This window comes from Tetrao urogallus, assembly GCF_951394365.1.
Source record: "Tetrao urogallus genome assembly, chromosome: 20".
Classification (NCBI taxonomy): Eukaryota; Metazoa; Chordata; class Aves; order Galliformes; family Phasianidae; genus Tetrao; species Tetrao urogallus.
This window is the reverse complement of record NC_136833.1, coordinates 9,685,603-9,710,141: the sequence shown is the minus strand read 5'-3', so window position 1 is coordinate 9,710,141 and position 24,539 is coordinate 9,685,603. Positions and strand designations below refer to the sequence as shown.

Here is a 24,539-nt window from a genome sequence, read left to right as displayed (position 1 = left end):
GGTGAAGGGCGCTGCGGGTCTGGAGCGGGGCTGCGAGGAGACCGTGTGTGTGGGGCGGCCCTGAGCCGGCGCTGGGCCCCCTGCCCAGGGGACGCGTGAGGACTTGTTAGGAATCACGGTGACTGTGTGGGACAGATCCGGAGCGGGGAGGTGAGCTCTGCCGTGCGCCTGGTGGGGCCTTAAATAGGTGCGTGCGGACGGGACTTGCAGAGCTCGCTGCTCTGACCGTGAGCCGGGCTGCCGGAGCCATGGGAAACAGCGCGGCAATGAGCTGCTGCCGGCGTGTCACCGAGCTGCTCTTCCCAGCGCGTGGCTGCAGCCTGCCCCATGAGCGCTCGCCCCTCCTGCTGAAGGCTCCGCCGACTGCAGCCGGCCCTGTGGATGCGCTGGGAGCTTCGTGGGGCTCTGTGCCGTTCCCCGATGTCATCCCCAGCGCAGCGGTGGGAGGAGGCCTGCAGGAACGCCTCGAATGTGCCCAGGCCCTGCCCGAGGGCGAAGCCGCTGTGGCCGCAGCCTGTGGCGACAGCTGCTCTGGAGCTGGCGGTGCTGCCCCGCTCCCTGCCGCCGTCCTTCCCGCCGACCTTGAGGAAGGGCCGTTGGAGCCGCTGGGCTGTGCCGTGCTGCCTGCGGCCTGCCAGCGCCACGTGAAACATGAGGACGGCGCTGTGGTGTGCGGTGCGGGGCCTGGGGCGGCCTGCGGGGTTCTGACCTGCAGCGTGCAGCCAGCGGGCCCCAGGCCGGGCGCAGCCTCACTGCTGGGCGATGGGTCACAGCGTGCTGCCTCTTCGGAGAGCCCTGGCACGGCACAGTCAGTGAGGACCGGAGGGGCCCTGCATGGCCACGGCGTGGCTGCACCGTCTGCGCTTGGCTGGGAGAAGGCCGCTGGGAGGGGGGCTGTGCGCTCCAGGAACCCCAGAGCTGCAGTGCAGCAATCCAAGCAGCAGAAGAGGAGGAAAAAGAGGAAGCTCCTTCTGTTAGGTGCTTAGTGTGGGGCTTGGCTGTGCTTTGTGTTTCTGGTGGCCCTGTGTGCAGGGCTGGGGGCTACGCGTGCTTGTGGTGTGGTGGGAGTGGGGAGGGGAGGTTCCATCAGAGTTTGCATGGGGTGAGGATGAGGAAGGTGGCGAGTACTGCCTGTGCTACTCTCCTTGCTCTTGTTAGCAAACATGAGGATGGGCTCTGTGACTGATGACTGGCTGGCTGCAATGTGGGCCAACTCCTGCAGCCAGAGCAAAGGAGCAGGAGCTGTTGCATGAAACTATAGCTGTACTGCATGCAAAGGAACCTTTGTTACACAGGTTCAGTGCTGTTCTGTGTCTGTTCTGTGCCTGGTGTGTGCACCTGGAGCTCAGCCCTATACAGCCAGGAGGAACCATGCTGCTCAGCGCTGGGAAGAGCGGGGCGGGGTTTGTGTGCCCCGATGCTACTGGGGCTAGTACCAAGAAATGCATGCTTAAACTCATTAATGAAAAAGGGAGCATTTTAGTCTTCAGGTTTTTTTATCTCTATGTTACTAAACATAAGGAAGGAAGACTGGAGGCAGTGAATGCTGTTGGTACTGGTACTTCCCACACCCTCCAAACCAGACCAGCTTGCAGCAATGGATTTTGACAGCCATCAAAAAACTGATGCCTGACTTGGGCTAAGAAGATGTTTGAATGCTAAAGAGTTATTAACTCATGCTCCCCATGATCGCTCCATCATGTGTGCTCAGCAGCACTCAGACCAGGCAGGGGCTGGGCATTGAGCCGCCTGCCTCGCGCCGTGCACACACACCTGCAGCCTCACTGTAAATAGCACCGGGACTGAAATAGCACGGTCACTTCGGGTGCTTGCTGTCTGGGAGCAAGGATGAAATCTAATCCTTTCCCTTGGCCTTTCTAGCAGGTACAAAATGCAGGTTGAGGCAGCACATGTTCAGTGCTCCCCATGAAGTGGTGTCTGTGCCACCTCCTCCCCTCTTCAGCATTTGGCTTTGCTGTTTTCCTGATGCTTTCCCTGGTGTGCAGCTGCAGCTTGTTCCTGCTGTCACCAAGGGCTGTCCCCTGACCTCTAGGCACAGGCTGTGATTTCTGAATTTCAGGCACTGTCCTGTGGGGCACTCCTGTGTGGAGCTTTTCTCCCTCCTTCCTAATGTGGATGGAGCCCCCCAGAGCCTTGCCTTGTGCCTGGCTTGCCCGTGGCTTTGTCTGCCAAAGAAATGAACAGCTCTCGCTGGGGACTTACACAAAGTGACAGGGAATGTGAACAGCATCTGCTGAGATGTTGAAGGCAGCAGAAGCTGCTGAAGATAGCTGTGTTTACCTGCTGCCTCTTGCAACGAGCATGCTTTCCTGGTGTTCCGTGCAGTCTTTCACTCTGTGTCAGTTCAGCTATGCCAGCCATCTTTGAGATGGGTTTCAGCTGGCAGCCTTTGGAGCAGTGTGGCAGAAGTTTGTACTCCATGCAGGGATGCTCCAGCAGGGCTCCTCCCTGCACGTGCAGGGGCAACAATGCAGTGGTCCCAGACCAGCTTGGTGGGTGCAGGCTGCTCTGGGAGCCCTGCAGCTTCCTCAGTCTTCTCATCTCAGACATCTCCACCTTACTTCAATAGAAAACAAACGCAGTTGCGGAAACTGGGAGGGAGGTACAGAGCTCCCTGTCCCTGTGACGCATCTAAGTGAACACTTAAAGTGTCATCACCTTTTTCTTGTATGCAGGGGCTTAGGCGAAGCCTCATCCTGGCCCTGTGGGATATCCACAGGATATTCTGGAAATGTGGAGGGCGGTTTTGTTGTGTGCAGGGTGTGGAGCTGCGGGTGCAGTAATGCACTCCACGTGACAGTGCTTTGCCTGCAGCTGAGCAGCTGTGCTGTGGAGGTGCGTCGGAGCCACGCAGCGTGTTGGTGCAGGGGGACAGCTGCCTCTGGCTGCAGAGCGCCACACACCCATTCTTTAATTAAGAAACTTGTAAAGCCTAAGCCAAATGTGCTGTGAGCTGCACCATCCTCCCGCTTCCATTCCTCCTTGCTCCACACGGGTTGTGGGAGATGCAAACCCTGCAGGCGAGTGGGACGGTGTTGATATTGCAAAGGAAGGAAAAGGCAGCGTTTGGTGCACTTGTGTCCAGTAAACACTAACTGCAGAACAAAATGCTTACTGCCTTTAACCCCTGGTTTTAATCCCTGGTTTGCTTGCCATCCTCCCCTCCCCGGTGTGCTGACCGCTGTCCCTCTCTCCAGAGCACCCACCTGGCGTGGCACTTGTCAACGGCAGTGGCCCCCACGAGAGCCTGAAGGGTGAGAAGGATGCCAGGCAGAACGGACATGAGGAGGCTGATGCAGGGGAAGATGGGAACGACCAGGAGGTCATTGTCATCCAAGACACAGGATTTACTGTCAAGATCTGTGCACCTGGGATAGAGCCCTTCTCCCTGCAGGTACCTCTCTGCCAGCCAGGAGGGGATGAGTGGGGGCTGGAGAGGGACCCAGGCTGTGGGCTGGACATGGAGCGAGTTTCACAACCCCCAGAACTAGTGGAGGCAGAGGGCAGAGCACACGGTCCCTGATTTGTTGTTTCCATGATGGGGTTAAGTGGAGAGGGAGACAGCGAAGCGTGGAGGGTGCAAGAGATAAGCTGCTGAACCAGTGGCTTTTAGGGAGAAAGAAAAGAGTAGGTGATGTGAGCACAAAGCTGTCTGGCAAAGGCTGTGCAGGCATTGGGAGGACAGAGGTGGGTGGGAAGTGGAATTAGGCAGGGTGTAGCTGCCCTGTGTTCGTCTCAGCAGGGCTCAGGGATGGAGATGAGCACCAAGGAAAGGACTTTCCCATTTCTGGGCTGTTTTTAAGGAGGGATGTGAAAACATGACCCCAGGGTCTGACTGAGGAAGGGAAAACCTCCTGCCTGCCCAGGGATTTTTGGCATGCTGCACCTTCTGGCTAAGATGAGTTTGGCACAGTGACATGTGCCAGTGCTGTTTGGGGAAGGCACACACTTGCCTGAACATCAAGGGAACAGCACAGCTCCCTTTTTGTTTCTGCAGAGAGCTCTGCTGCACGCAGCAGTGTTGTCACAGGGGCTGCAGCGCGTTCTGCCGGACCAGGACAGGCTTTGACATGCCCAGCGATTCTGCGATTAGCTCCGCACTTCACCACAAACCATTTGGATGAAGTATTTTTACTGTGGGGGGAGGCGTTTTGAGTCCGAACTCAGCAGGAAGGAAGCCTTATCTCCCCAAGACCAGTAGAGAGAACAGTGAGATTGCATCCCCCATGGAACTAGCTGTATCTCGGGCAGCTTTTTTCTTCCTTTAAATCCCTTTGTCTGAATAGGCTAATAATAGCAGGCCACGTTGTTTACAGTGGCTTATGTAAACTACCCTGAGTCCTCGTAGCTTGAGAGCAATGTCAGTGGTGCTGGAGCCAGGGCAGGCAGGCAGGGGAGCAGCCCGGGACCTCGGGTTCAGCATGGATCCTGTGAGGCTGGAGCCGTGTGTTCACGTGCCCGGAGGGGCAGCACCATGCAGTGGTGAGCACCATGCACCACTGCAGGTGAGTGTAAGAAATGGCCTCTTCTCACGTCATTCTGATCCTCAGCACAGACATGCCGTGTGGATGGATAAGGGATGAGCCCCAGGTTTCCCCTCACCTTCTGTTCCTTCCCTGCCCTGTGTCAGCACAACGCAAGGCTGAGACACCTGTGGGTGCTGACCCTGCCAGAGGTGGCACCTTTGCGTGTACTCCAGAGCAGCTCTACATGCCTGTTGCCACTGGAGCTTGCTGACATGCTGAGTGTTGTTAGGAGAGCAGAGATGTCCCTAGTGTGTTCGTGCTCTTGAGTCTTCGTTGGACGTGTGCTTGAGGGTGAGCTGTCTAAGAATAACTGGCTGGGTTTCCCCTTCTTAAGGTCTCTCCTCAAGAGATGGTGCAAGAGATCCACCAAGTCTTAATGGACCGTGAGGACACCTGCCATCGGACCTGCTTCTCCCTGCAACTGGATGGCAATGTCCTTGATAATTTTGCTGAGCTGAAAACTATTGAAGGACTGCAGGAGGGCTCGCTGCTGAAAGTGGTGGAAGGCAAGTTCCTTTGGGAGGAAGTGGTTCTGGGCCACCTTGCAGCCCTTCCTCGTGGTTCCTTTTTGAGAACTGTGCGATGAAGCAGTAAGCATCTGTGTAATTCCAGTTTCTTTCCTCCCTTTCTGCTTATCAGAGCCGTACACAGTGAGAGAGGCCAGGATACATGTGCGTCACATTCGGGACCTTCTGAAGAGTCTTGACCCTTCAGATGCTTTCAATGGTGTGGACTGTAATTCTCTGTCATTCCTGAGTGTCTTCACTGAAGGCGACCTGGGAGGTATGGGGCAAAAAGGCTTATATGGTGTGGTCACTGTTCTCATTCCCCTCACTCCCCGCTTCATTAAAACACAGTGTAACAATCAGCTGGCCCACCTCACTCAGGAGTGCAGAGAAACTCTGAGAACTTCTGCTTGAAGGATGGACTGGTACGTTTTTCAGCACTGATTTTCCATCTTTCTCCATTGTAGACAGCGGGAAACGAAAGAAAAAAGGTACTGAAATGGAACAAATTGACTGCACCCCTCCTGAACATATCCTGCCAGGTAGCAAAGAGAGACCCTTGTGTGCCCTTCAGCCCCAGAACAGAGACTGGAAGGTAGAGTTCTCCTGTGCAATTGCAACAGCTGTCGGCATATACCTTGCAGAAAATGTGTTCAGGGATTGAAACCTGTGCTGAGGTGGACTTTGGGATTTGCTCTGCTTGGTGCTTAATGAGTGCTGGAATAGCACTGCTTAGCCAAGAGAATAAAGTCCAAGAGCTAGTGTGCAAAACGCTGGATGCAAAGTCTGGACATCTGCAGAGCATAACATGGCCAGTCTTGCTGGGGAGGGGAAGCAGTGAAGGGAGAGCTGCATTGCTTTAAAAAGTCCTGGAGACAGGATCTGCAGATCAGTACAGATTATCCTTAGGTTTCCCATGCCCTTGCACTTGGATTCCGGCTTTAGAAGCTGCCATTTGAAAACCAGTACAGCAAGAAATGCATGCCTTGTGCAGCCCAGAGGCCCAGGGTATCTGTTTTTACCTGTGTCTTACGTGTGAAAAGCTGCAAACTGAGGCAGATTAGCGGACTGCAAGTAGCTTGAGGAAGGCTATACTATAAAGACCATTTCTTTTGTAAGCTCTGTTTGTGGAACCAAGCAAAGGCAGCAGGTAAAAGGACTCTGGCTTGCACATCAGATGGCTCTGTAACTCAAGGGTATTAATTCTTACTGACAGGAACTGCTTCTGTTGTATTCTGTAGCCTTTGCAGTGCCTGAAGGTATTGACAATGAGTGGCTGGAACCCTCCACCTGGTAACAGGAAGATGCATGGAGACCTCATGTATTTGTATGTCATCACAGTGGAGGATCGACATGTCAGTATCACTGCATCCACTAGAGGATTTTACTTGAATCAGTGAGTAACCAGCAGTCCTTCTGTCCTGCCCTGCAGCAGAGACCTTGTAGTACCCAATTGGGAAAGAACATGCGAAGAAACACGCTGCTTGATTTTTTTGTTTTGATGGTTTTCTGTGTGTGTGGAAAGCAGCTTATTCCAATTCACTGCTCACATGGGGTTTGCAGGAGTTGTTCTACTGGATTGGGCTGTTTACTTATGCCTGGTACCGCTTCTCTGCCGTGGATAAATGCCTGATGCTTTAGGGAAAGTTGAAACATCCCATAATGACATCAACTAATTACAGTACTTGAGTGGTGGAGGGAATTCCTTCCTGACCATTGCAACTAGCTCGTTTTGCCCTAAAGGAAAAGCGCAGTCTGCCAGCACTTCCTAACCTGGGCACAGGTTTGACTAGGATTTTTTTTAAATAGCGTCTGTGAGAGACAAAGTTCCTGCACAGTGCCTGGGAATGTAAGAGTGACTGTGTTGGAGAAAACAAAACTCCAGCACTTTTCTGCCCTCTGTCCCTTTATGAATTGGAAGTGTTCTGTGTTACCCTGACTCGTGGAAAAAGCAGTTTGTATTCCGTGGCTGCCTGTGGAGCTGGCAGTCTCAGTTACGACGGCAGCACGTTTCTTTTCTCTTACAGGTCTACTGCGTACAACTTCAATCCCAAGCCTGCAAACCCCAGTTTTCTCAGTCATTCCCTGGTGGAACTGCTTAACCAGATCAGCCCTACCTTCAAAAAAAACTTCTCTGCTCTGCAGAAGAAACGGTACAGCACTTCTTCCTCTCTAGTCACCTTTGGTGATGTGATGTTGCTTGGTGAGGCCAGGGTGTGTGGCTGGTTTGTCCTCAGCAGCAGCTGATGCAGAGCAGGCCTCGTGCTGCAGCAGGGCCAGACTGATAACCTCATCACTTTGCTCTGAATACAAAAAAACTGAAGCATAAAATATCAGGAACCCTAACAGATGATGGCTTTGCACAGGCTTACAGTGGAGTGAGAACGATTACTTTAAACATTTATGCATATTTCTTTCCTCTAATTTCCTTTTGCTCCCATATTAATAAGGAGCAATAATAGATTGTTTTATTTTCCTGTGCTTGCTGCAGGGACCATCTATTCTACTCCAGGACAGTGGATCCTTTGCAGAAGCCTGTCATTCTTTAGAGTCCGCTTAATGAACTGCCTCAGCTCAGCAGGATGCAAATTGACAGGCACATGGTGTGGCTTTTGAGAGTTCTGCTTCTGCTCTCATTAGGAAGATGAAAGTGACACCATACAAGGGCTGGAAATTCGCAGTGGCCTCCCAGTCACCACAGCGACTATCTGGCCATTTAAAAATGATTATATTGTGTTGCTTGTTGGGCCAGAAGTAAATACAGATGAGACTCTGGCACCTGCTGAGAGCAGACAGATTACAGCAAGCTTCCCCTAAGCCATTACTTCATTAGTGGATGGTGCTATAGGCTTGTTTATAGCCTTTATGGACTGCAGTGAAAGCTGAGAGCCAATCTGACAGAGGTGGCTGGGAGTGGTGATCCTCTGCGTGTGCTCCTGTTTTGTGCTGAATGGGGAGTGTGCTGGCGAGATGGAGCTGAGGACAGGAGAATGAGGAGAGCCCAGTTTATTCTGTAGATAGCAGCTGAGAGATTCTGCCAGCTCAGTCGTTAAGGGGTGTCGCTGCATGTTTAATGACTTGGTTTTGTTCTGCTGTTAGAAATTGGCGTTGCAGCTGAGGGAAAATTCTCTTAGAATAGAAAGAAATCTTCCTTTGGAAAATGTCTAATTGTTTTCACTCCCCAATTAGGGTTCAGAGACATCCTTTTGAAAGGATAGCAACTCCTTTCCAAGTGTACAGCTGGACAGCCCCACAAGCAGAACATGCCATGGACTGTGTCCGAGCAGAAGACGCGTACACTTCCAGGCTGGGCTATGAAGAGCACATACCTGGACAGGTATCAGCCTAGCTCTCTCTGAGAACCCTAGCAATAGTCCTTTTGCTCACTGCCTCACTGCACTGGGAACCAGTTAACTTTTACCAGCAAGTAGACCTTTGGTATTTTGAAAGGGTTTTGCACATCAAGGAAAACTTGCCTGAGTCTTTGTTCTCAACGCTATCTTTAACTACGGCGGGCTGAGCTGCTGAGGCTCCAACTTCCCTGAGTATGTGGGAGTCTCAGCAGTTTCTGCTTAAGTACTTATAAATCTTGTGTCCCTACTGCGATTGGCACCACTGCTCCTTGCGAGCAGCAGAGTGTTCCTCTGTTCTGGTCACGTCTGGAAAAGCTCTCATGTCTCTCTGCAGACTTTTCTAAGGGTGTCAGTTGCAGCCTCATAGCATAAAATGTGCCAGGATGTGCACTGTGCTGGACTGCCAGGGCTGTGTGTAGGCAGTGTGTGGGGTGACCACGTTGCAGTGTGCTGGCTAACCAGGTCTGCGCTGGGTTATTCTGGCGTTGGCAATCTGGCATTTCAGATAAACTGTGCTGAGTAACGTGGACTAGCAGGATCCTTCCCATATGGATGTGGAATGAGATCAACTCAGGAGGAGTGATCCTGATGCTAATTCTTTTCCTCTGAACATCATGGCAGCCTGAATTCTTTCCTTCTCCTTTCCCCTGTGAATGAGAAATGTTGGCTTGCCAGCACCCACCCACAGCACATTGCTTACCACAAGGCTTTCACTCTTTCAGACCAGAGACTGGAACGAAGAGCTGCAGACCACGCGAGAGCTGCCACGCAAGAACCTGCCTGAGAGGCTGCTGAGAGAACGAGCCATTTTCAAGGTAACTTTGGGATCTGCAGGCAACTTCCATTACACAGCCCCTTCGCTGCTGCCCATGTCACACCTAGACATTTCACCTGGGCTGTCCTTCAGAAGCTGCAAGATGGGAGTCCCTATTTGTGAGCTAAGGAGTCTTGTTCTCTCTCGCATATCATATAATCATCTGTGTTGGAAAGGCCTTCGAGAACATCACATCCTACCATCAATCTCAGTTACCAAATCCCACCACTAAACCATGTCCCGTAGTGCCATGTCCACATATCTCTTGAGCCCCTCTAGGGATGGGGACTCCACCCTCATCGGGACTTCAGTGGGCAACCTGTTCCAGTGCTTGACCAACATCTGCCTTCTGCTCCCAGCTTTGCAGGGAAGAATTGTAGTCCTTGACCCCGTGTCTCCCAGCTGACCATGAGATGGTCTGCTCTTAGTGCTCTGCTGTTGTGTTTGATCCAGTCCTCCTTCAAGCGGGTAGGAGGAGCAGGAGCAGGGTAGGGGTGGAACATGATTAAAACTAAACCCTCCTCCACAGAGAGCTCATGAGACTGAGCCCTGGTGATCCCTAATGCTCTGGCTCGTGGAGCTTGTATCCAAGCCACTGGCCAGGCTCACAAGAGCAAAAGTCAGCTGACCTGCCTGCCTGCTGGAGGGCCATGAGGAGGTGAGGAGCAAAGGAGAAATTTGCAGAGAGCTTTGAGAGTGAGGTGTGGTGAGCATGTTATCCGTTTCTCACCTGACTTTCTTTCTGGCTACCTCCAGGTTCACAGTGACTTCACTGCAGCAGCAACAAGAGGTGCCATGGCTGTCATTGATGGCAATGTCATGGCCATCAACCCCAGTGAAGAGACCAAGATGCAGATGTTCATCTGGAACAATATATTCTTCAGTCTGGGCTTCGACGTCCGTGACCACTACAAGGACTTTGGTGGGGATGTTGCTGCTTATGTAGCACCTACCAATGATCTCAATGGTGTGCGGACCTATAATGCTGTGGATGTAGAAGGGCTGTACACTCTGGGGACTGTGGTGGTGGATTACAGAGGTTACAGAGTGACAGCTCAGTCTATTATTCCTGGGATCTTGGAAAGGGAACAGGAACAGAGTGTCATCTACGGGTCAATAGACTTTGGCAAGACAGTTGTCTCACATCCTAAGTACCTGGAGCTGCTAGAGAAGACCAGCAGACCGCTAAAGATCCAGAAGCACAAAGTCCTGAATGACAAGAACGAGGAGGTGGAGCTGTGCTCCTCAGTGGAGTGCAAAGGCATTATTGGCAACGATGGGCGTCACTACATCCTGGACCTGCTGCGCACTTTCCCTCCAGATCTAAACTTCCTACCTGTTGAAGGGGAGGAGATGCCAGAGGAATGTAAGAAAATGGGGTTCCCCAAGCAGCACAGACACAAGCTTTGCTGTCTCCGGCAAGAGCTTGTTGATGCCTTTGTAGAGCACAGGTGAGCTGAGATCCCCACGTCTTCTGCTTGCGACTGGTAATGGTCAAAGTCAGAGCTCCTGGGAGCAGGCAGCTGATTGCCCCATCGCTCAGCCCTGCAGGTGCAATTGCAGAGGCTTACTTAATGAGAGCTGGAAAGCAGAGATTCTGACGGGGCTGTAGGGAACTGGGGAAGAAGTGGTTTGCTCTTCAGTCTCCAGATCTGTTTTGATGTTTCGTGTCCTTTCTCTGCAGATGCTCTGGTCACCTGATATCTAAGGAATAGAAAAGACTTATGCTTAGTTTTTTAGGCTCTCCAGACATCTCAAATACTACATTTTTTACCAAAGGCTGAAAAAAATGACCTGTGGGAACTGCTGTAGGGAGTTCTGTGGTGGAGTGTATTGGTGTTGGGCTCATGCAATGCAGGAGACGGACTGGGAGCTCTGGCAGCAGGCAGTCATGTGGTGCAGCTGCATGGGGTAACGTTCCTGCTTCCCATGTCGGGGGCTGCAGGGCGCTCTGCTACCACAGACAGTCAGGGTCTGTGCTCCACTTGCCAGGAAGGTGAGCCCTCAGCTGCTGCCAGAGGAGCTCTGCCCGCTGAGCAACCAGTTCTGCAGCCAGCACCCTGCCCCGTCCTGCCCTGTGCCCACAGGCACCTTCACTTCTGCTTGGGAGAGGTTCCAGAGCAGCAGCCTGCAGGACCGTGGCTGGAGGCTGCCGCTGCACGGCTTGCAAAGCTCCCTGTGCTTGGGTTTGATAGTAAAATTGCTGCTGGATTTTGTTTGTCAGTTCTGTGGATTTGGCAGTAGGAGTCTTCCTGAGCTGCTTGCTGGTGTTGCGTGCAGAAAGCTATTTGTAACTACTGCAAGGAGATGAGTTTTCCATCATGATGTGTAATGAAAACCCACTTCTTTGTCTCTTCTAACATGCTAATGGAAGATATTAGAATAACGTGCACTCTCTAATTTCAGAAAGCTCACTGATAGAGGGTCAGTTTTGCCTTTGCAGAAGGAAACTGGGTGGTCTGTTACCCCAGCTCTGAGCTTTTCCCCTCATAGCAGAATGGTGATCCTCTTAGATTCTCCTGCTGTACTGAGTTCCTCCCTTACTTCGCTGCAGGTATCTCTTATTCATGAAGCTGGCTGCATTGCAGCTGATGCAACAGAAAGCCAACAAACAGGAGAGCTCAGCTGCACTGGAAAATGGCACCTCTCCGGAGAATGGTACAGCAGAGAGCGAGAAGTCTGAGTCAGATGATGGTAAAACAGATGACAACGTGACTGGACTCGATCAGGTTAAAGAGCTGGCTGAGACCATTGCCTCTGATGATGGAGCAGGTATTTAATCCTCTGCATCAGAAGCAGCCCAGGCCTGCTGCCCTGCTGGTGGCTGCGCCTCTGGTGGGACCTATGCTAAACCAGAGGCACTTAGGGTGATTATTTGTTTGTTAAACAGGACAAGTACTGGCTTCTGCTATTGATAATGTTTTAGCTCTTTGCTTAGAGCCATTCATACACCATACATTAATCACCCTGCCTGCCTGGGGGTAGGTTGTTAGTGTCTCTGAAGCACAAGCCTACCAGCTGTGATGCAGGAATGAGAGCCTCACCAGCAGGCTGCTCTGCAGGGCCAGCAGCCAGGGCTGGGAAGTGTGCAGTGCTCAAACACCTTCAGAAATCCCAAAGTATCTGATTTTGCATTTTTGCAGCTATTCTCCTTTCCGTGTACCTTACAATTCATTGTATTTGTAATGTATTTCCGCAAAATGTGCCATCGTTATTGCTGTTAGGAACAAAACTTTTTAATAGCCAGGTTGTCCTTTTCTGAAATCCACATTCATTTGTTCTCTTTTTCTTCCTTCTCCAGTCGATCCCAAAAGCAGAGAAGTGATCCGAAATGCTTGCAAGGCTGTGGGCTCCATCAGTGACACATCGTTTGACATTCGGTTTAACCCAGATATTTTCTCACCAGGTATGTGCATAAAGAGCTCGTGCTGGCCTGTTTTCAGAGGATTGCTGTATGCAGCCAGCTACAGACAAAATGATGTTCCAAAGCCTTAACTGATACCACTGGTTTTTGGTGCAGAGTCCCCATGCAGCTCAAAGACACAGAAAAGAGAGCTAAAATTGATTGCAGTGCTCGAACTACCACTGTAGGCAGGGAGCTGTCTCCCACTGCTGCACTCAGGGGAGGTTTTGAGTGCTGCCCAGAATCTCGAGACTCGCCAGCATCCCAGCTGCTGCACCACGTGAGAAGGGCTGGGTGTGGGGGGACAGATTACATTTGATCCTTTTTTTTTGTTGTTCACACACACACAAATAAAACCCCCACGGTTGTAGTGGAATGAATGACGTTGGATCATCAGTGAAGGGCAGGGTTTATTTTAGTAACACTGTGGTCAGTAGGTCATGGTGCTCTTTCGAACACACGCACTGATTGCAGGCATCCTTGTAGCTTTTAGTGTCTGGAATCAACACAGTTTATTTGGAAATACAGTAAAGCTCCCAAAATGTTCAGTGGGGCAAATGCAGAAGCTGTGTGTGTGCAGATTGCAGGGAAATGGCCGTGTAGTTGAGTTTAGTTTGGAATAAATGTGCCAGAAGTAGCGTGTGTTTTGAAGTCTGGTGAAAACAGTGCTTTGGCCCTGACTTTTCAGCTAGAACTTAATTTTGTTTTAATTTTCATGTGCCAAAGAGCTTCCAGCACTTGAAGTGTTGGCCCATCTGCTGTACGTGCTGCTCCGGCCTAACCTGGACTCTTGGCACTGGCAGCGTGCACAGCACTTGCCAGTAGGTAGAATGGGATTTGAGCCACTAGAAGTTACATTAAACGGGAATGAATGGCACGGAGCAGCACAGCCAGTATTGGAGAGAAGGAGGTAATGCTCTTCCCATCAAAATGTTGCAGGTTAGATAAGCTTTGAAGAAGCATTTTTAATTTGAAAAATCTGCTTTTTTCCTGCTATTCCCGTGTGTTTTCTGTACATGAGGTAGTTTTCCTTTTGAGTTCATGTCTGATGTTTTCCTCTTGCCCTGATAGGTGTTCGTTTTCCTGAGTCTAGCAAAGAGGAGGTGCAGGATCAGAAGCAGTTACTGAAGGATGCTGCTGCATTCTTGCTCTCATGCCAGATCCCAGGTTTGGTAAGCAGCTAAGGGCCAGCAGTAATCTCTTGGAAGCTTACTACTAGCTTGGCCACTCTGAGCAAGCACTGCAATAGTGGTGTGCCAACGTCACCTCCCAGGCAGATGCTGTGCTCTGCTGCTGGTAGCCAAGTTCTGGCACCAGGGGTGCAGTGTGGTAAACAATGCCAGCATCTCTAGTGCAAGCACAAGAGGGGTTTTCCATTTCCTGTCTTACAGAACAGTTTTCCCACTCACTCCAACAAATCCTCCCTAGCCCTGGGCATCACACGCTGCTTTTGTGTTATCTGACCTCGATTGTGACTTGGTGGCTAATGACTTGGAGTGCACTGGGAAGTTGTTCTTGCTCACATCTAAAAACTCCTTCTGCAGGTCTCAGGCATTTTGGGCGCTCACCCACGTCCCTGGCCTGATAAGAAATACAGCTGTTCTCTCTAAAATGACTGCTGTGTTGCAGCTGTCATTGTAACTGGGAGGCTGGGACTGCTGCTCTGCACTCTGAGAGGTCTTGGGGCCGTTGGTTTCTCATTGCTGGAAAGCTTCTCTTGAACTGTACCTCCCTATAAATTCCCTGGTTCCTTAGTCAGCATAAGCTTTTAAAGGCTAGCTATTCAGTTTGAAAATAAAAAAGGAGGGGAAGTGAATCAGAAAAGGACGTGATGGTGACTGTTGTTTTGCAAGGGTTGTGATACACTAGTATGCAATGTGACGTGTTGCACAGGCACTGTCCTCCCTGCTCTGTGTTGGAATGTAACTGTGCTACTCTGTGATGAGGATTAAATGACTTTATCAGCACTGCAACACAACTTGAAATGCGAGTGCCATGTCCCATTATCAGCAAAGTGCCTTACAGTCACCGGTTAAAAACATTTCCAGTGAAAAGACCAATGAAGCTGCCCACAAACAGCAGCTCTCCATGGGCTGAAAGCTGCCCCTGCCCTGTCCTGTACCACGCAGGGGAACCCCGGGCTGTGGCCTTCATGTCTGTCCTCCGTAACCAACGTTTGCGTGTACCCTGCAGGTCAAGGACTGCCTGGATCACACGGTGCTCCCCATGGATGGGGCTACCTTAGCAGAGGCCATGCACCAGAGGGGCATCAACATGCGATATCTAGGCAAAGTGATCCACTTCATCACCAAGACCCCCGGCCACGCTCAGCTGGATCACATCTTTGTAAGCATTAGCCTTAACTTCAGACCGTCAGCTCCAGCTGCCTCTGGCCTAACGCGTCCTGTACAGATTGCAGCTTGGCTAATTGGTTTCTCTGTGAAAAAGAACCAGCTTCAGAAACAGAGAGGGAAGGAGAAGGACCTGTAGGTGGTTGATGGGGGAGTTATGCTCCCATTTCCTTAATGGCTCTCGCTGTGCTATGCTGTTTGAGTATCCTTTGGGATAGAAAAGTTGTTGAAGGATTCCCAGGTGTAATAGCAGGCAGCACGCAATTGGATTTTAAGCCATTCATTTTTAAGCCTCTACTATCTGGCAGGGCTTTGGGTCTGACTGGAAGGTGGTGTTGTGAGCAGGGCTGCGTGGGGCTGCAGGGCGAGCTCTGCGGTACCGGAGGGCTCGCGGTGATCGGGGCCCTTTCCCCATCTGCAAGAGCATTGTCAAATGCAGAACAGTTCTGTGTTGTAGGGTAAGGGCAGAATTAGGTGCCTTGTGTGCGTCTTGGTAAAAGCCCACTTCAAAAGGAAAGTGTGTTGTTGTTGCTGGCATCGACTGACTTAGTCTTCGCTTTTTGTTCCTCGGGGTAGAAAATTGGCATCAGCGAGCTGATCACTCGATCCGCGAAACACATCTTCAAGACGTACCTCCAGGTATGACCTGCAGCCTCACCTCTCGCCTCGTGTGTCCTTTCTAATGATTTTTTTTTGCAAATAGGGTGCTGTTTAGTTTCCTCTCTCATTAGAGCGTTCGTGGGTGTTGCCTAGCAACAGGGACTACAGTCTCATTAGAGCTGAAGTAGGTGTAGGCCTGTGTGCAAGGGAGAACAAGTCCCCACTTGAAGATGGGTTTTCCCAGAGAAGAAATGTTTGTGCTTCTCTTTCCCCGATCCTCACTCCTAATGCTGAAGGCTTTTGCAAATCACAGCTGGTTTTCCTTGTAATGCCTTTTCTTTTGATGCTTTTGCCCTCATAAGGAGCTTTTCTGAATTGAATGAGCACTGATGCATCCATGCACCTGTACATATGTAGCATGGCAGTGCACCTGGTTTTATTCCAGGGTCAGATCTGCTTTACAGTCTCTAGTTTCTGTGTCCCAAGTGGCAACCCAAAGTAGGACTGTATGTTTGCATGCATGTTGTACCTTTGTTTTTTATCTACATAATTCTGTCCGTGCTAGTTGCAAATATTTGCCTCTTCCTTTCTTCTCTCCTTCACCTGGGAGATATTCCTGTTTCTGGGAGGACTGGGTTTGTGCAAGCGTTGGATCAGAATGGTGCGGTGTGATGGCAGATGTGTTCCACAACTGACTTCTTTGTCTCACTGCAGGGTGTGGAGCTGTCGGGTTTATCAGCAGCCATCAGCCACTTCCTCAATTGCTTTCTAAGCTCCTTTCCAAACCCCATTGCCCATCTTCCAGCTGATGAGCTGGTCTCCAAGAAAAAAAATAAGAAAAGGAAAAACAGGAACCTTGGAAATGCTGATAACACAGCTTGGGCCAGCATGACCCCTCAGGAGCTGTGGAAGAATATTTGTTCAGAAGCAAAGAGCTACTTTGATTTTACTATTGAATGGTAAGCAAACAAAATTACCCTTACTTGTGCCTGAACTCTTACAAATATCTGTAGCTCTTGTTGTTACCTAATATGACCTTCCTTTTTTTATTTCTGTTTGCTTGTAAGTTTGTATTCTTGAGGAAATCTTGTGGGCATATAACGGAAAGAAATCAGGCAAGGAGCAGCAGAGGGAAGTAGCTGCAATCTGCACTGAGATGAAGCACAGAGAGGCAAAGGGAAGAAGGGAAAGCTCTCCTTAGTGCTGCAGAGATGAGCAGAATGTGAAGAGTGTAGGCAAAAGACACTTGTCTGTAAGGCTGAAGGCAGCTCGTGTTCCTAAAACATCTGAAACAGGGATGGCCAGGGATGCTGCTGGAACATGCAGACATTGAACGTTGAACTGAAAGTGGGAGCAAACAGGGCCCCAAGAGAAATGATGATGAGCTGCTGAAGCCAGTGATCCATGTCAGGGGCAGCTCACTGCATGCCAGGGGCTGGAGGTACTCAGATTTATTCAGACCCTGCAGGGAGCTGTGAAGAGCACATTGAATTTCAGTTCTGCTGTGCAGCTCTGTAAGCACCATTAGCACCCAAGGCATTGTTGCTGGTTTCAGTCAGCACTTAGCTGAGAGGGAGCCACGCATGGTACACTGCAGAGCAGGGGTGTTCTTGAGCAGAAACTTCCCTGGGAGCTCAAGCCTTTGTGTGCTTTTTGCAGTGAGAATGCTGACCAAGCAGCTGAAATGTATAACCTACAGAAAATCACCCTTCTTCGTGAAATCTCCCTCAAAACTGGAGTCCAAGTAAGATCAATATCTTCCCTCCTCCCATCGTCTTCAGTACTGAGAAGTGTGCAGTGCAAACTGGGTCAGCCTTGCAGGCACACGGTGCAAGCCCTGAGAGGTCTTGGAGGCATTAATCCTGGAATACGGGGTCTAATCCCATGAGAAGGGCTTTCAAATCCAGTTCCCTTTAAGGTTAATTGATCGTGCATCTCCTGCCCAGTCTGAATTCCTGTCACTTGCTCTGGCAGACAAACCATCTAGTGCCTTTGCATGCAGAGCTCCCAGCACACGCTTGTGGTGGTGCACACCTTCAGGGGACCCTTCAAAATGCTGTCTGCAAGCAGTGATACGTGAGCAGTTAGCTGTGACTGTGATTGCACGTGCAGAATTCCAGGCTCCTTTTCCTCTCTCTCCTTGCCAAGCACCTCTGAAAGTGGTGGCCATGACCTCCTGTCTTTTTTTGGTTCCTCCAGATACTGCTGAAGGAGTACAACTTTGACAACAGGCACAAGCCCACCTTCACAGAGGAAGACATTCTCAACATCTTCCCTGTAGTGAAGCACGTAAACCCTAAAGCCTCAGATGCTTTCCACTTCTTCCAGAGCGGGCAAGCAAAGGTTCAGCAAGGTACAGTTCCAGCCATGCCTCTGCCTCTTGAGGCTGCTGCTGATGGAAGGAAGAGCAGGGTGTGTGTGGCATGGCACATCCTCCAGGACAGCATCCATCCTAAAGCTGCATACCCCACCACTGTTTTTGCCAGTCATGTAGATCTTGCTTCATGTGCATCACTTCTCCCATTCTATGAAAGGTTATTTAATATGGGAACATACATGAATATATATATATATTTTTTTTCAGGTTTCTTGAAGGAAGGCTGTGAGCTCATCAATGAAGCCTTAAACTTGTTCAACAACGTGTATGGTGCTATGCATGTAGAAATCTGTGCCTGCCTGAGGCTGCTAGCTCGTCTCAATTATATTATGGGAGATTATTCAGAGGTAAGCATAGGGCTCAGGCAGGGTCCACTTGTCCTCTTATTTGTGTCTTGTGCTTACTTGCTCAAGTGCACGACATCTGTGTGACTTGCTCTGGGCCTTCTGTTCTGCTTAGGCCTTAAGCAATCAGCAGAAAGCGGTGCTAATGAGTGAGAGGGTCCTGGGCATCGAACATCCCAACACCATTCAAGAATACGTAAGTATGGAGAGAAGAGCACACCATATGTGCACCTGGGGTCTGAGAGCCTTAATTCACACCTGAATCTGGAAGACAGTTGCAGTTCTCTTCCCAGAATCCTCCATTTTCATCACAAGCTTCATGCTTATGATTTTGTAAGCTCGACATGAAAGTGTTTGCATTATAAGCACTGCACATGATCAGTATTTGTCCCCACTGAGACTTTAGGGTTTTGTCTGCTGAGCATTTACATATATTCATTAATTCTTCTGGCTTTTCCCTTGGGCTTGTGCCAAAACCAAGAAATGGCAAGAACCCTCCCAAAGAGCACAGTCACAGCATCTTGTAAATATAGGTCAATTCTGAAATACATCTTAAGGTTCATAAGAGAGATTGAAGTGAAACGTTTCAACAGTTCTTTTATGTGGGTACTGCAGTGCTGTGACCAGCTGGGGAAGGGAGCAGAAAGGAGAGCTCGCTTTGATTCAGTGTTAAATCATGAATGCTGGATCTTGTCTTCCATTGTAGATGCACCTTGCTTTGTACTGCTTTGCAAACAGCCAACTCTCTATAGCATTAAACTTACTCTACCGTGCACGCTACCTCATGCTGTTGGTATTTGGGGAGGATCACCCAGAAATGGCACTCTTGGACGTAAGTCATCAATATCTTTGAGAATCTAATCTCTAAAAGACTTGGACTTAAAGCCACGCATACTGCTGGCTGTTTAAACTGTGTGTTGAGACGCTGCTTTTTTTTTTTTTTTTTTTTACCCACTGTAAAACTACCCATTAGTTGCTACCCATTAGTACCATTAGAGGAAGGGGAAAGGAGTATCACTCTTTGGCTTGGGAAGGTAGGCCTTCTTTCCCTTACATAAAATGGACGGGGTTCATGGAATCAGAGTGGTTGAGGTTTGAAGGGGCCTGTGGGGTCCATCTGGTCTAACCTGTCCCCTGCTCAAGCAGGTTGCCCAGGACCGTGTCCAGGCAGCTTTTGAACAGTCTAAGAAAGGAGATTCTTTATTTTCCCTCTGTCTGCCTTATTTGGGCTGAGCTCCCAAGGAAGAAAATGCCGTATGTTATGTGCTAGAGATCCATGAGGACTTCTGGCCGTAAGTCCTTTCAAGCAGCAAAGCACCTTGATGGGAGCTGGGAAGCAGTAAATGTGTACTTGGAATTGATGTTTCTGAATGCCCACTTGACTGCCTGTGTGGTGGATCTGTGCAGAACAACATCGGCCTGGTGCTCCACGGCGTTATGGAGTACGACCTGTCCCTCCGCTTCCTGGAGAACGCGCTGGCCATCAGCTCCAAGTATCACGGCTCCAAGTCTTTGAAGGTTGCCCTCAGGTGAGGCAGGGTGGAGCGCTGGGCTGAGTCCCCATCGTGGCAGTGAGTGCTCAGCGTGCGTCGCGTGGGGGGCTCCGGCCGGCCTGTGTGCAGCTGTGCTCTTAAAGCAGGGGCTGTGTCCAGTGCCGGCTGCCAGCCCCACTGGGGGCGCTGGGCTGCCCGCAGTCATGGCCGTGCTGCAGCATCCTTGGTCTGGAACAGAGATCCCTTGTTCTTAAGATTAATGGGGGATCTGCTTAATGACTCAAAAATACGTCAGGATGAGCCTGACCCTCCCAGATTCTCAGGCATGTGGCAAGGGAGCGTTGGAGAGCAATGCTCATGTAATTATACTGGGAGACGAGCATGATGTATGAACGCTTGTATGTAATTGCTTTGGCCCTCGGGGAGCTACCTTTGAGGAAACATCATTTGCTTCTGTCCTTCAACATTAAACCCTTTTATTTCACTAAAATACTGAGAGCTTTCTGTTTCCAAGGCAGTGCTGTGTGCTCTGTCCTTGAATACAGACCTGGCTCGCAAACAAATAGTGGCCCATTCCTCATTACTACTAACACCTTGCATCCCATCTGTTCTTCATCAGAGTGAAAATAAATCTTACTAAGCACCCGCAAGAGTCTGATTTATTTTCTAGCAGCTGATGGATGTGTATTCTGCAGAAAGAATCCTTCCTTCTCTCAGTAGCACTGGGATGCTCGTTGAGATCCATCATTTCCCAGGGAGTATCACTGCTAAAAATAGAAGTCTTTATTGTTCCATAAACATTAAGGAAGCAAAGTTCAAGCCAAATTAACACTCCCAACTGGAAGAAAAAAAAAAAAAAAAGGCAACTTGGATCCCAGCTTTGCCACAGTTTGCTGGTTGTTCCTGTGCTGGAAAACTGCCTTGCCTATGTTCAATGCACCACTGTGACCTTCAGCTTTCCTGGGCACAGCAGGAAAAAATCCCAAGCTCAGTCTCTTCTTTGTCATGTTCCTTCTCAGCATTTCAACAATCTGGCCTACATCAGTGCAGTGTGTGAATCTGCAGCTGGGGTGGGGAGAAGTAAACACCAGGGTGCTGTATGTAGAACTGTATTTGCCACCTTTACACTGCTGTTAAGACTTCTAGCCTAGCCTTTGTGTTGCCGGTCATGCTCTGCATAGCACAGAAATGCTTCTTCATCATTGAGGTACCTTTAAACACCTTTTTCCTTCCCTCAGCCACCACTTGGTAGCTCGAGTGTATGAGAGCAAAGCAGAATTCCGGTCAGCACTGCAGCATGAGAAGGAAGGCTACACAATCTACAAAAACCAGGTGAGGAGCCTCGTGCTGCTCGTGTGGTGTTTTCCTGCTAGAAGCAAGGACTGACTGCAAGCCAATGCCACAGCCTGAGCTCAGGGAGGCCTTTCTCATAAACGGCTCTGGCGGGTGCCAAGGACCCTTCTTTTGAAGGATGGGGCAGAATTGCTGTCCTGGTGGTGATGCCAAAAGTCTGTGCTGCAAGTTTGTTCGTGCTGTACCCATCACTGGACAGAACTTCTGGTAGTGGCTGAGCCCCATGTTCTGGCAGGGTATGGCAAGAGCTGGTTGATTGTTCCCACTGTGCATCAGCTCTCTTAATGCCAGCCCCAAACTAGTTTGGTTGTTGAGCTGTTCTGTGGGCAGTTCCCTCTCCTGCTTGGAGCCTTCGGTGATGCACAGTGAAACTTCTGCATCAGCCTTGTTCTGTCCGAACACGTCTGCAGCTGCACGCTGTGATTCAGTACTGGTGCTGAAAGCACAGCCTGGTGGAGGGGGTGCCTCTCGCCCTGCAGACATGCTTCTACTTGATGGAAAGGTGTAATTTTGACAACAAGGTTCCTACGCAAATGATTTTTAGTTTTGTTTTTAAATGCATGTAGTTCTGATAGCTTTCTGTAGGGATGCTGAACTGGCAAAGACAGGAGGAGTGCATCCTAGTTTGAGTCCTGTTCTGATTGTATTGCAATCTTTTTTTCTTTCTTCTTTTTCTGATTAGCTTGGAGAACACCATGAGAAGACCAAAGAGAGCTCAGAGTACTTGAAATACCTGACTCAGCAAGCTGTCGCTCTTCAACGCACAATGAACGAGATCTACAAGAATGGCTCCAACGCTAACATCATGCCACTCAAGGTAACCTCATGCGACGAGAGCAATTGAGAACACTTGCTGTGGAGGCATATTGGTATGCTGGTGTTACTGAATGCAGTCTTATGCCTGTGCAGAGCAGGAACAGCTGTGCCAGTTCAGACACTTAGAGCAGGAGGTCCCTGCAAAGGCAGAGGGTCAGACACAACGAAGTGCTGTCAGGACAAAGTATTTGCCTACTCTGTTTCTGTGTACAGCTCTTCTGAGCTCAAGCAAGTGAGCAAAGCTGACTGCTTTGCAAGGGGCACCCAGGGGAATCCGACAGCCCACGCCGGGCGCTGTAGCGTGGGAGCCTGGAGCATCTGCACCCCAAAGTGCCGCTGCTCTGACTCACAGACTGCAGGCAGGTTGCTCAATTAAAAAACACTTTGGTTTCCTCATCCTATTTGAGGGGGGAAAAGAAAAAGGCTGACGTCTTCCCCCAGGTGCATTGTTCTCCTTCCGAGGACACTGTGATGAGCGGAGGCTGGGCAGCAGAGCAGAGCCGGGGGGCTGCCTTGCCTTGACTTCCACGCAGCAGGAACTGGCTGCCCTTATCTGCAGTGCACCTGGCAGGTCCCACCAGCCTGTGTGGTGTTCCCTAGGGGAGTGTGCAGTGACTTTTGGGGTGGGTGCTCTCCCTGCTGTGCTGTACATGAGTGGCTGCTGGAGCTCTGCAGGGCTGAGAGTGGGGCTTCCTGCTGCACAGTAACTCCCAGTAGAAAGGCAAAGCAGGATAAATCCCGTGGGGGTGGTTGGGTTTTCTTCTCACTGTGTGGAACTGGGTAGACAAGCGAGGAGTTTATGGCAGAATGATTTGAGCTTAAGTACCTTGAATTGGGTAAATGGTCATGTCTAAGAGATGGTATTTGGGTGGGAGTTGATGCAGCACAACAGCCCAAGAAGTAGCAGTGCTACTGAGAGACAAATCTATCCTAGAAATTCATTTCTACCCTCATCAGAGTGTTCAGCTATAGCTATGTCCCAGGGCTATTTGTGGTTGTACACAGAGGCACAGGTGCTCTGTAACCACAAAGTGCTGTGGGACTTTTGTCCCAAAACCACGGTAAGGGAATTATTCTTTGCCTGGGGCAAGGATGATGTATGTGCAGAGAGACATGAGAGGCACTGTTGTGAAACCAATTATCTGAGACTGCCCTCGTGATGGACTGACCGCCCGCACTGTGAGCTTGTTCCTCTGTTCATGTGCGAGTAAGTAAATCCCTAATGCTACTTGCTGTAAGAGAGCAAGGGGCTCTGAACTCCTAGAAGTTGTTACCCTAAGTGCTGGAAATCTAAACTTGCCTCTTTTTAACTCAGGGCTGTGGAGAGGTACAAAAACAAGTGCTGTGCCACTTCACAACTATGAGGCGGCCACGGGAGTTGTCTGTATGCACTGCCTCTTCTAGAGGGGGAAGGAAGGTTGTTGCTCAGTCAAGATATGCTCAGGAGCTCTGTGTTGTTCTGTCTGAATTTTGACTTCTAACCCTTTTTTTCTGTCTCATGCCGTAGTTCACAGCTCCCAATATGACCAGTGTCCTGGAGCAGCTGAACATTATTAATGGAATTCTCTTCATTCCGCTAAGGTAGAGTGTCCTAACTCACAGCTTTACCAATCAGGCGTTCTTTGTGTGCAGTCTTTGTGCCTGAGATGGTATAAACCCAGTGCTTCCCTTTACCTTGAGAGTCATTCTGACCCAAGATGTAGTTTCCAGAGGTTAGGTACCTCTTGCTTCAAGGTGACCCAGTCCCCTGAAGTGATCTGCTGTCATCAAACCTAAAATCCAGACTGCTCCATGCATCTTAAGGAAATTGGGCAGACTCCCTTGAGAACTGATGTGCCCATCAGTGGCCAAGACCACAGTGTGCAGCTCTGCCCATGGGTTGCTCACAGAGCCCATTGGAGCTGTTCTCAGCCTGTCTCCCTGGCAGTGAAAGGGTTCTTCTGTTCAGCTCCGTTTGAAAAGCAGGAGGTCACTGCCCATAAGAAATGAAGTGAGTGACACTGCCAGCTGTAGCAAGCAGCAGGGGCTGCCTTTGTCCCTGTGTTTCACTCCATTCCTAAATCTGGTCTAACATTAGTTACCGTTCCTGGTTTTCCCACTCAGCCAAAAAGACTTGGAGAACCTTAAAGCAGAGGTGCAGAGACGCCAGCAGCTCCAAGAAAGCATGAAAAGTGGCGAACAGCTGGAACCAGAGGACAGAGCCGGGGAGGATAAAGAAGCGGAGCCAAGCATGCCTTCTGCTGCCATCCCCTTAACACAGAGCCCTGCTTAATGTGTACCTCGCTTAAAAAAGTTAAACCACCCTTTTCTGAATCTGAACCAGGGTCTTGGACTCCCCTGGAGCAGCTCCTTTTTTTTTTTTTTTTGACAATGTTATTGCACTGGTACAATTAATACACAATGCAAAGAACTAATCTGAGAAATGTAATCTGTCTGACCGAGCTTGTATCTGCCACGCAAAGGGGGCAGGGGCCAGGATGCAGCAGCATACGAAAGACCCATCCTTGGTGAGCACAGCCAGAGGCTGTTGTGCCTGTGTGTGTGTACGTGTGTGTGTGCACATATCATCAGTTATTTCTACT

General features: G+C 50.1%; 1 protein-coding gene across 2 annotated transcripts in view; it reads left to right on the top strand.

Annotated features, from left to right (window-relative positions):
* The window catches only part of CLUH (clustered mitochondria homolog), a gene marked incomplete at its 5' end in the record, with an annotated part of 30,522 nt that extends 6,186 nt beyond the window's left edge, over window positions 1-24,336 (top strand). The window contains 26 exons of one of the 2 annotated variants that reach the window (XM_079545089.1): window positions 249-978; window positions 3,219-3,415; window positions 4,882-5,053; window positions 5,187-5,330; window positions 5,521-5,648; window positions 6,295-6,449; window positions 7,081-7,206; window positions 8,243-8,390; window positions 9,129-9,221; window positions 9,977-10,671; window positions 11,775-11,992; window positions 12,522-12,626; window positions 13,695-13,795; window positions 14,817-14,969; window positions 15,551-15,613; window positions 16,289-16,533; window positions 17,234-17,318; window positions 17,774-17,927; window positions 18,159-18,298; window positions 18,411-18,491; window positions 19,002-19,127; window positions 19,703-19,824; window positions 21,027-21,120; window positions 21,824-21,958; window positions 23,465-23,538; window positions 24,061-24,336. In XM_079545089.1, coding sequence (XP_079401215.1) covers window positions 249-978; window positions 3,219-3,415; window positions 4,882-5,053; window positions 5,187-5,330; window positions 5,521-5,648; window positions 6,295-6,449; window positions 7,081-7,206; window positions 8,243-8,390; window positions 9,129-9,221; window positions 9,977-10,671; window positions 11,775-11,992; window positions 12,522-12,626; window positions 13,695-13,795; window positions 14,817-14,969; window positions 15,551-15,613; window positions 16,289-16,533; window positions 17,234-17,318; window positions 17,774-17,927; window positions 18,159-18,298; window positions 18,411-18,491; window positions 19,002-19,127; window positions 19,703-19,824; window positions 21,027-21,120; window positions 21,824-21,958; window positions 23,465-23,538; window positions 24,061-24,229 — 4,653 coding nt within the window. In that variant the 3' untranslated portion in view covers window positions 24,230-24,336. Of the gene's footprint in view, window positions 1-248; window positions 979-3,218; window positions 3,416-4,881; window positions 5,054-5,186; window positions 5,331-5,520; window positions 5,649-6,294; window positions 6,450-7,080; window positions 7,207-8,242; window positions 8,391-9,128; window positions 9,222-9,976; window positions 10,672-11,774; window positions 11,993-12,521; window positions 12,627-13,694; window positions 13,796-14,816; window positions 14,970-15,550; window positions 15,614-16,288; window positions 16,534-17,233; window positions 17,319-17,773; window positions 17,928-18,158; window positions 18,299-18,410; window positions 18,492-19,001; window positions 19,128-19,702; window positions 19,825-21,026; window positions 21,121-21,823; window positions 21,959-23,464; window positions 23,539-24,060 lie in introns of those variants that run through there. The other variant, XM_079545090.1, reaches the window with a different exon arrangement.
* Window positions 24,337-24,539: the final 203 nt, after the last annotated feature.